We start from the raw sequence: 11330 nt of genomic DNA, 5'->3' as shown, positions 1-11330 counted from the left end.
ATGAAACAATGACCAACAGGTGTGCCACTGCAGGATGAGCCCTACAGTGCCACCTGTTGGTCACAAACAGAACCACCCTAACACTTTCATTAGGTGGCGGAAGGTAACAATAAACCTGCGTGCCCACCTGTCGCCATTTTTTACAACAGAATGAAGTCATGACATCCTGCAAATATGTCAGCCTTGCGTTGAATTAAACGGGCACAGTTGACTGGGATGACATCTTCATTGGTTCAGAAGTCATACTTTTTACGACATTTTTGTTGGTTGGTGTGCCGGTTTTTCTAATGCTCAGTAAAGCTTGGGAAACACTGTACGACGGGACCTCGCGGTTGTGTTGATAGTTTCGAATCCTAAACCGCTACATTCTCCATGTCATCTGATCCAGGGAGTGTTAAATGTCGGCCGTCGGCTGTTCATCAAACCATAAAGCGCACAAGATATTGCAAAAGTTTTGGGCGTAGCTACAGTTAAGTGGATCATATAGGGTTGTTCGGTGCTCGAGCATGGCGAACGGAGTTTGAAGACTAAATTTAAAGGTAATTACTATGACAGTGAGGAGAGAAAACTGAAATAACCCCAAACATTTCAAATCTGTCATTATCATTGGAATTGTAATGACAAGGTTTGGGCCTCTTCAGTGGACCTTTAGGGGTAGGACACCCACAAACATGGCATTCCTGAGGCCAACCTTGCAGCATATTAATGATATATTGCACTGTGTAGATTACAAAGCTGAGGTCCCTTCTTGCGCTTTACGGTTTCACTTAACTTGAAGCAAAATACCAACCCTGGTATTGAAACGACTTTTGCTCTAAAACACTGTTGGTAATGTGCTGCGTCATGCCATGGTGGCGCACTTTTATAGGGCATCCGAACATGATTTACAGTCCCGAGTGGCACATTTCTAAAATAACTGGTGTAAATCTGCCCTCGGATGACATTTGACTTGGAGGGCGGCTCTATTACACGACTTTATAATTGAAACACCAGCGTTGGTGTGTGCCATTGAAAGCCGCCGATGATTCACGGCCTTGGTTGCCCGTAAGTGGGTCACTGCTATCTAAACAATGTGATAGTTTTCATTGCATGAGCGCATCCCTAGCGGCGTGTCGGAACCGCTGTGAAACATTCAGACGTATTTCAACAAAGCAAGTCATGTCTTGGACAACGTCGGTTTGTCGGCCTTATTGCAGGGTCATGCATTTGCTGTACAGTGGATAAAAATATGCCTCTAAAGCTTGTTCTCTGTTCGATTTGATGGCGATTTGTCCTTGTGAGTTCCTCATCCACAAGATAACTTGAAAATACTGAATCTCTCAAGCAGAACTCCCAAAGAAGGTTCACAGAAGGAGCCTGTCATTTAGAACCCCCAGCACCGAAAACATGACCGTGTGGAGAAACAAATAAGACTTGGCAAGGTCTGACACCGACTGTGTTCGGTGATGCAGAGCAGATCATTCAGCTCGCAGACAGAAAGAGCTGAGTACCAAAAAGATATTCTCATCCTTGTAATTTCTGAGCGTGATCGTGTTACATGTTAGCCACAATCACAGCGCAGATGTTGCATTTCAATGATATGTATGGAGACATTGTCAGACGATGTTGTGGTTGGCCAAAATATTTTTAGTCGATCGGGGTTTTGGAGGTGACTTCCAGTTTGTGTTCATGGAACATGTTGCAACCTATGCGCCTTTTAATGTTTTGGACCTTTAAGGCGGAACATTCAGACCACAATTATTATGTTTAAATGATGACTAGTCACATTTAATTAAATGTTGCCTTTTTTTTTTTCTTTGCAGGACATTTTCACTGTTCATGCGGTCGTGAGCAAGACGCCAATCTCGCACCCGGATCTCAAATGGCACAGCACTATTTCATCGATATGGAGCAGGTGTGAGCTGATTTCCTCATGAGGGATTATAATGACGACAATAAATTAATGACGCACACAGCTGTACTTCTCCAACACGTGTGACAGCATTGCATATTGCAGTGACTACGAGAGCCACGATCACATTCAAATAAGGGTACATGGGCACACATCATTGAGAGGTCCTGCACATGTACGCTTTGATAGCGGCGAACGACCACTGCGGTTGAACCACAGGCTTGAAAAAAGTAGCCACAGTATTTAGAGAAAAGGAAGGAGGAAGAGAGTCCAATATTTTTAGTTCAAATTACAGTGTTGGAACAGTGCTTTGCACAGTTGAGTGTCCTGGGAGGGGAATGGCATGATGGGGGAATGCTGATGCCAAGCCCCACCCCTCCCCACATATCGTCCTCTCCGTGGACTTCCTGCATTCTCGGCACCCTCGTGAGTGAGCTCTGCCCTCCCATTACCCTTGACTGCACACTTTCTCCCTCAGTCACCCACCACATGAGGTGAAAGAGTAAACCACATGTTAGGGCCGCCGAGGTTGGGATAGGGTCACTATGCAAGGGATGCTTCCATTGAAGTGATATTCAGTCTCAGTTGCGTGGAAAAAAAAATTGATTGAGGTACGTGGCTTTCGCATCTGCGTGAGACTGCGGCGGGATGCGTTTGATCCGTATGCTTCCCAAACATGGCAAAAAGAAGAAAAAGTACCGCCAATACACTCGCAGCTCGGTTTGTGATGGGACGCCAAACACCCGGCTAACTCCACTCGGACTGCTTCATTCTCCCGTGAAACGTGCCTTGCTGGCCAAAAATTTTGCCCTAGAGAGGGGAAAAAAAAAAGCCCGTGGTCGATCCTGATGAGTGGGAGTGAGATTATCACATTCTTTGAACTTTTTTTGCCAACTGGAGTGCAGATCTCATTTGCATGTTTAAGGTTGGTAAAACTGTTGCACTTTTAACGTGGTGATTACTGCACGACTACGAAAAAGAGGTTAAATGGGGTTTTGGAGAATGTGTTTGATACAAAGCCACTGAACAAAACCACAAACTACTATGAAATATATTGAGTCACATCTTATCCATCTATCGATGTATCTGTACAGCTGTCAGGTTTTGGCGTTATTTGGACCCAAATGCAAGCAAGCAGGTGGGCGAGACTGGCAAGCAAATGAAATCCAAAAAGGATTTATTCAAAAGAACGAAAGGGCAAATAAAGATTCAAAGTACCAAAAACAACAAACACAAGGAAAAAAAAAACTTGAACAGGAACAACAAATCGACAAAGACAGAAGGAGACATCCAGGAAAGTAAATACAAGCCAACTGACAAGACAACGAAGAACATTTAGACAAGACACGATCGGCTGACAGAGCTGATGGGAAGACACAAGGCACTTCGTTGACGAGCACGTGGAAACAAAAGACATAAGAAACAGGACAAGAACCACAAGAAAAAAAGACGGAACACAAAACCAAAACCACATACAAATGGAAAAACACGGTTCATGACAGAAACTGTGTGTGTGTGTGTGTGTGTGTGTGTGTGTGTGTGTGTGTGTGTGTGTGTGTGTGTGTGTGTGTGTGTGTGTGTGTGTCCAACAATCATTCAAATCTTGTTCTAAACAAGCAGAAGTAAGGCACATTCTCTTCATCAAAATGTCATACAGTTATATATTTCACCCACATATGCAAAGGAAAAAAAGTTGTCACCTCTTAAAGCAATGACCAGAACATCCATAAATGAGAAATTTTTGGTTTGTTTGTGTTTTGTTCTTGCTGCTGTTGCCTTCATGACTGGCGCACTTCAGCTCCAAACTAAACCCAAAGAATCATTCAAGCAAACGTATGCACGTGTCCAGATACATTTGGAATGACAGAATTTGAAACATAGTCTATAGTATATAAAAACTGCACATACTAATTCCTTTTCTTTGCAGTGTTTCGCCCAGGTCCATTCTGACTTCGTTAGAACGCCCCCATGCCTTTTCTTTCCTAGAAAGGGGTCCTCCACATCCAGTAAAGTTGAGGAGGGAAAACATAGCCAGAAATAAGCACCCTCCTTCTCCTTTCAAGAGCGCACGAGAGAGGGAGAGAGAGAGAGAGAGAGAGAGAGAGAGAGAGAGAGAGAGAGAGAGAGAGAGAGAGAGAGAGAGAGAGAAGAAGGGTGAAAAAAAAAGCCAGAGAGGCAGGTAGTCTCCAGCTCTGCTTCCAACAAGAAAGGGGACTGGATGGAGTGGGGATGGACCGCCACAGGATTGGAGGATTGTTGCTCTCGGTGTGGCCCATCGCCAAGCCCATATGTCTTTATATAGTGTAAACACACGAGGGGACGGTCCTGTGTGCTCATCCACTCTGCTGAGCACTCAACTTCGTCCAGCATCTTCCACTTGACCTCACCTCTGCTCTCCTCACGCCATGGCCGCGTCGAGCCATCTCCTCTCGCTCTTGCTGGTCCTCCTCGTGGGGAGCCTCGTGACCGAGGCGACTTACTACCGGCCCCACCGCTACTTCCCGCACTTTATCCGCTTCCGCCAGCCTCCCGCCCACATGGAAAACCACCTCCCGGAGGTCGCGAACCCGGCGCCCGGTCCCCGGCACCCCGGCGTGCCGAGGTATCCCGTCATCCCCCACATCATCGACGCGACACCCGAAGACATCCAGACCATACCGGAGGCTATCCACCCGGAGCCCGAAGTCGTCCACCCGGCGCCCGAAGTCGTCCGATCGGCGCCCGAGTCTCACTACCGATCGGCGCCTCGAGTCAACTTGACCCGGGTCTTCTACGGTGTCATGTTCGACGCGGGCAGCACCGGCACCAGGATCCACATCTATAAATTCATTCAGAAAGACCCAGGTAATCCCCGCGCCGTGCCCCAGATTTACGCGCGCGCGTTAGCTCATCCATCCCCGGCAAGTGTGCTTCTAAAAGTAGCTGAGGTTTGACTCCGTAATGAGTTGTGGAGCGGATGGATGTGACGTGATGCTTGTCTGAAAATATCCCCAGCTGTCAAAGCGATTCGAGTGTTTCTTGTTCTCTTTTCTTTTAGTCTCTGTACAGCCACCCACCAGTTCTCTGTTATATTGTTTCACGGATTATTTTCTTGTATTTATTTTTGTTTGTAATTCTTCTTCTCCTTGTAGTTGAGCTGCCAGTTCTGGACAACGAAATGTACCATGCAGTGAAACCTGGACTTTCTGCTTATAAAGACAACCCTGAGGAAGTATGCAGAATTTTTGTTTGCATTATTACTTAGGATATCAATCATAATCTAATCGTGAGCCGTATCTAAAATTCAGAAAGATGGTGCTCAGGTTTGAATGAGCATGACGGTCAATATCGGGGTTGTTGTTTGAAGTGGTGTATGACTACATTTACATTTTCAAAAAAAAATAAGTGTAACTATCTCATACTGCCGGTCTGTAAAGGACGAGAGATAATTCTAATAGCACGCCTTCACCATTATCTTTGAGAAATTTCCCATCACGAAGTGCAATCTGAAATATATACAGGTACAATATGTGCATAATCGCCACATTCACACAAAAAAATACCTATTAATATACCACAAATAACTCCCCACATTCACTATTGCTCTACCTACCGCACGTATGTAAATACAGTACTGTACATCTTGGCCCTCTTGCCCCCATACTCTGTGTCCAGCCTATTTGATACATTAAATTCAAAGTACAGTGCTGTCATGTAAAGCGCTGCAAGCTGCAGCAACAATTAATTGTTCAATTAATTCGATTAAAAAAAAAAACAAGCAATATTATCCCGTAAAGCCACACAGCTGTTTTTGCTGCTCTTTCACTGGATCGCATTAGATTGTATAAGTGTATATTATCAGTGTGCACGTTGCACATCCCTTGGTATGTTCTCTGGGTTGGGTTCACACGCAAACACCAATTACACGAATGAGACTTGCTGATGCAGCCGCATTCACCAACCCGGCTGTAATGACACCAAATTTTGCATTTGACCTTGTTCTAATATGGACACATGCTGTTGCTTCTGTAACTATAATTGCCATGTCTTCCCCAGGGCGGCAACACAGTGCGTCAGTTGCTGAAGATAGCCAAGAAAACCGTGCCAGAGGAGGAGTGGAGGAGGACCCCGGTGGTCCTGAAGGCCACGGCGGGCCTGCGCCTGCTGCCCGAGGACAAAGCCTGCGCTCTTTTGAACGAGGTGAGGCACGCTCTCCCGCTGCCCTCAGACACTCTGGCACAAACGCAAGCCGCGCCGCCAAGGAGCGGGATGAGAAACCACTAAGTGCTTACAAGTGTCAGTGGGGTAAAAAAAAAAAAAAAAAAAAAGGAACAACTCTGCCCATTCAGCGGCTATGATGTTGCAAAACCCCCCCCCAAAAAACAGCTGTTGTGGTGTTGTCATTTGAAGTATTCAATCTGCTACTGTTGCGGCTATGCTCGCAATTTACGGTACTTATTTTACTTTTGACACTGTCTAGCCTGATTTTTTTTTTTTCCATTTTGAAGTCTTGCAGAAATCACATCTGTGAACAGCTATAAAAGGTCAATCTATTATTGCAGGTGCGACATGTTTTTCACGAGTCTCCCTTCTATGTGCCAAGCAACAGTGTCACCATTATGAATGGAACAAATGAAGGTATGTTCTTGTATATATATTTTTTTTTTGCAAGAGGCATTTTAGCATTCTCATTGTGCATCGAAATGCGTCACTGCAGCAGTGTTGTAATCACAACTAATGTGGGTATTTGCACCCTCGTGTTGTTCCAGGAGTCCTGGCCTGGGTCACGGTGAACTTCCTTACAGGTAAGACATTGCTCGTGTTTTGCTATGTTGGTGTTAGTGGTCACAGAGCTCATATCGGAGTCTCGAATGTAGACTCAAGCCGGGGAGTGAAAAACGCTTGTCTCCTGTCTGAGGTCGCCCGCCTTTCCAAACAGCCGCGCAAAAAACGTGATGAATAGTCACGTTTTTTTGGACATACAGCGAATTGATTTTCAAAAAAAACTGTAATATATGCACCTTTGAAATGATTTTCTTCTGAGTGAGTCATGATTTTGTGCATCTTTCCTGACATAAGAAGTTGAATAGATGAATGGAGTTCCTGATAAACAGGAAGCACACCAAAACTTCATGCTATTTTCATCCCAATTTGTTGACGCATTTGGATGGTGTCTTACTGTCTGCATTCAATGTGATGTATGTCTATTTTGTTTTGTTTTTTTAACCGTAGGCCACTTGTATTCCAACACAAAGAGGACAGTGGGCATCCTGGACTTGGGAGGAGGCTCTACACAAATCACCTTTCTTCCCAAGTCAAAGGTAAAAAAAAAAATGATGGCACGTCTGATAATTCTACCGAAAGCTATCAATGAAACTGCAACGCTAAATGTTTGTTTCTGTCCACCAGAAAACTGTTGAATCTGCTCCCCATAGTTACATTGCCAAATTCAACTTGTTCAATAGTACATATCAGCTCTACACACACAGGTAAGCGGTCAAGTTTACTGTATTGCCACTTTAATGGGATATAAAAGTGATTGGTACAAGCTTCTAAAATCTTCCCATGATATCTTCACCTCATAGCTACCTTGGAAATGGACTGTATGCGGCTCGGTTGGCAACTCTCGGAGCACTGGGAGCTGATGGTATTGGATCTTAAAACCCATGATATAAAACTAGGAGGACCTTTTAATTGACAGAAGGGCTACTTGGCTTTTTTTTTCACATCTTAGGTCTCGAATGGAAAGTCTTCACCAGTTCCTGCCTCCCAAAGAAGTTCCGAGAAGAAGTGACTTTTGGTGGAACCACTTACAAAGTCAGCGGAGTTCCAGATGGTAAGCCCAGTAAAATCCATTTTTTTTGCACAACACACATGTTGCCTCTTCTACCTGAAATTGAAATGAAAAGAAAAGAGGCGGTTGCCTACACAAATAAGGCAGTTCGTCCCATACCACATTTGAAAAGCCAAAAGATGCTGGGCTTGTCCCTGAGTTTTTTTCCCCCACTTTTTTTTTTTTTTTTTTTGTGCGTGCGAATGTAATGAGTGGCTCAATCTGGACCACTCACAATTATGCGGTAAAAATAGACAGACGGTCAAGGCAGCACTAACTGTCGCTCTTGTCAGCATATGGTCAGAGCGACACAAATGAGGCAGGCGTATTCATGATGCTGGTTGACACTTTGGGGCTTCCCTTCGTATACAATGTGATGGAACCCCGACTTTTCATCTCGGGTGGAATCAAAACTGAAGATACCGTACCGCCGTCGCACGCGGTTGATTTACATGAATTGTCTCCAGGCTACGCGGGCTACAAGCTGTGCTACTACGAGGTGATGAAGGTCATCAAGGGAATCGTGCATCAGCCTTATGAGGTGAAAGGCAGCAGTGTGTTCTACGCTTTCTCCTACTACTTTGACAGAGCTGTGGAGTCGGGCCTCATTGGTGAGTTGGCGCTCACCGAGCGAGAGTCACCTTCCACTGTCGGTAGTCGTTCTTGTCAAAACGCGCATTTGACTTTGCCTCGCAGATGACAGCCGAGGCGGCGCAATCGAAGTCAGGGATTTCAAGAAGCGAGCCAAAGAGGGTGAGTAGATTTGAAAAGCGTCAACATGACCCGAAATAAATCTACATCTTATACCGCGCACACAAAGACGTGGCACAGTGCTTCCTGTCAGACTGAATTTATTGCTGTAAAATCCAACCGATTCTTTGCTAAAATAAGACAGAAATGTGCTTCATTATAGGGTAAACAATTTAAAACTTTCCTTCACAATGTGAAGTATGCGCAACCAGCGCAGAGCATTCCCACTGAGAGGGGCTGTAGATGTTAAGTTTGGTCAAAGGGAGTTTGTATTGCGAGAGCCCCGCTCACATGGTCACAGAGTGTGGCTCACGCTGGGCCGACGACGACTGTGCGGCCACGGCGGGAGGGCACCTGACAGCCACACACCAACGTCGCCCACTCTCAGCCTTCAGCCGACCCCCGATTTCGTACACTCGCACCCTTCTGTTTAGTACGACACCAAACAAAACACAAGGTCGCCTTTTAAATCATGTAGCAGTTGCAACCAGGAGTCTGGCTCTGATGAAGATTTCCAAATAAATGGGACTTTATCCAAATCGGTCTCCAGAAACTAGGACTCGGAAAAATTGCCGACTTGTATTAAATCGGACTTCTTGCAAAAATATCACTTTGCAAATTCAATTGACACAGCGCACTACCGACCACGTGTCCAAAAGGACCAATTCATTCCCAACTGTCCATCATTGAATACAATCAAGCATATTTGTAAGCCTTTGACATGCTACGAGCATCCACCCGAGTGTTTTGGGCTGCTGTAATTTCCGGTAACCTTCAACGCATTTGCAACCTTGAGACTGACCAAAAGTTGCTTCGTGCGTTTGCAGTGTGCAACAAAATGACCCAATACCGTGCCATCAGCCCCTTCCTGTGCATGGACATGACGTACATCACCTGCTTGCTCAAGGAGGGCTTCGGCTTCAAGGACAACACCGTGCTGCAGGTACGTCACACTGCTGCGGACCCACTGCCGGAAAAATATGACCACGATATTAACTTGATCAATTTCAACTCTTTTACCAGCTGGCCAAGAAGGTGAACAACGTGGAGACCAGTTGGGCCTTGGGCGCCACCTTCGACTACTTCAGGAACCTCAACATCCACTAAGGGCAGCTCAAGGGCAACGCAGTCAGCACTGAGAGGGACATTTTTGTCACTGCGGGGCTTCCCTCCCTCACAGACACACCCAGTTTCATCCTGCCCACCCTCCTCATCAGCCGGCAAACACTACCAGAGCGGTTTAAGACAAAAAACAACAACAAAAAAAAAAATCACTATATTTTTATAAGGCCAGCTATTTCTACTGTACGTTGAGCCCATGACTGCTGGGCTGACTTTATTTTTGTCAAGCATCTTTTTGGGTTACTAACGGGTGTTTGGAAACGTGTCCTCACCTTGCTGTCCAGTGTGCGGGGCCTAGTTTGTAGTCACGGTGGTTTGACCGCCGCCCGGTTGTGGGCCGTGCCGTACAAAACGGCGTCATGGAAGTCTCGCTAAAGTCACTTATGTCTTAACGCTTTCTCTATTGTAGGCGCAAACAATTTCATGGAGAAATTTCTTTGAACGAGGTCGATGGGGCGGTTAACGAGCACCCGGCTTCTGCCATTCAGTTTTGCACGCAACACTTTAATTGTAGACAACGTAGCCAATCATCATGACTCGGGAGGTCAAAGTTCACTCTCCCACAGAACGAGCGTGTGTGTGTGTGTGTGTGTGTGTGTGTGTGTGTGTGTGTGTGTGTGTGTGGCCAGCTGCCACACGCGCGAAATGAATGCTTGTCCTTTAACGTTCCCTGGACTGAACAGTCAGCGTCGATGGTGGCGAAATTGCAAAGCAGCCGTAGAACAACCTCTCATCAGGTGTAGTTAACAACATTAAGCTGAACTAAACGCAAATGATCAACCGCAGGATAAAGATGTGGCTTTTAAAAGCTGCGGGGATGTCGCTGATTCTTCAAAAGCATTCATCGATATTTCCTGATGCTTTTCTTGTGAACTGTACAAATATTTAAATACCAGAAAATCTCTCTAATGTATTTAACAATGTTTATTTTGGGCTTTTACCCCGGAATGCGCTTTCAACACTTTTACCCGACTGTCTTCTCACAGTATACAAAACGCTCTGTTGTATATATGCCAGTTACACTTCCCAAGAAGCGCTTTCAAATGCAAGATACCCCCAAAACATTTTATGGCACAGTTGCTCAAGATGCTCATTAGTTGATTCACCTCATGCTTTTCGTATGTAAATTGTTTAATTTTTTATTTCGTGAAATGCTCGTTGTACTAAAACCTCCAAGTGTGTGAATATGTTCCCTCCTTGTAGTAAATAAATAAAAAACATTTCATTGATGCACGCCAAAAAAAATCATTCGAGTGGGTGTGGGGGTTATGTCTGCATCGTCCTTGTGCAGTTCAGGTCGAGAAAATACTTGACCGGTAGAATTTATATGATTTTACTTTTACATGCAGCAAAGGGCAAAACTATTCATCCATCCATCCATTTTCTGATCCGCTTATCCTCACAAGGGTCACAGGGTGTGCTGGAGCCTATCCCAGCTGTCTTCAGGCAGTAGCCGGGGGACACCCTAAACTGGTTGCCAGCCAATCGCAGGGCACACACAGACAAACAACAATTCGGGCTCACAATCACACCAAGAGACAATTTGGAGTGTTCAATCAGCCTGCCATGCATGTTTTTGGAATGTGGGAGGAAAACGGAGTACCGGATTGATTCTTTGATTTCAAGCAAATATTGCTGCAGTCCTTAATTCACACAAATACAAAAATCTCTTTTTTTTTCGGCTGCTCCCCCTCCTCATGCAATGAGCTATAACTTCTTCTGACTGACATTTCATTCAGGAAGATGCAGCAAAAA

At 45.2% G+C, this 11330-nt stretch overlaps 1 protein-coding gene across 1 annotated transcript; it reads left to right on the top strand.

The window, feature by feature from the left end:
* Window positions 1-4054: 4054 nt before the first annotated feature.
* entpd5a (ectonucleoside triphosphate diphosphohydrolase 5a) lies at window positions 4055-10804 on the top strand. Its single transcript, XM_019865437.1, has 13 exons — window positions 4055-4735; window positions 5023-5102; window positions 5927-6070; window positions 6433-6508; window positions 6640-6675; window positions 7103-7191; window positions 7280-7359; window positions 7456-7517; window positions 7605-7706; window positions 8171-8314; window positions 8400-8456; window positions 9281-9396; window positions 9477-10804. Exons 1-13 carry the CDS (start codon window positions 4297-4299, stop codon window positions 9558-9560), a joined length of 1509 nt encoding a protein of 502 aa, XP_019720996.1. The 5' UTR covers window positions 4055-4296; the 3' UTR covers window positions 9561-10804.
* Window positions 10805-11330: the final 526 nt, after the last annotated feature.

Source organism: Hippocampus comes, unplaced genomic scaffold (assembly GCF_001891065.2).
Source record: "Hippocampus comes isolate QL1 unplaced genomic scaffold, H_comes_QL1_v1.1 scaffold443, whole genome shotgun sequence".
In the NCBI taxonomy this organism is placed as follows: domain Eukaryota; kingdom Metazoa; phylum Chordata; class Actinopteri; order Syngnathiformes; family Syngnathidae; genus Hippocampus; species Hippocampus comes.
Note: the sequence above shows the minus strand (reverse complement) of the source record. Positions and strands in the feature narration are given on the sequence as shown.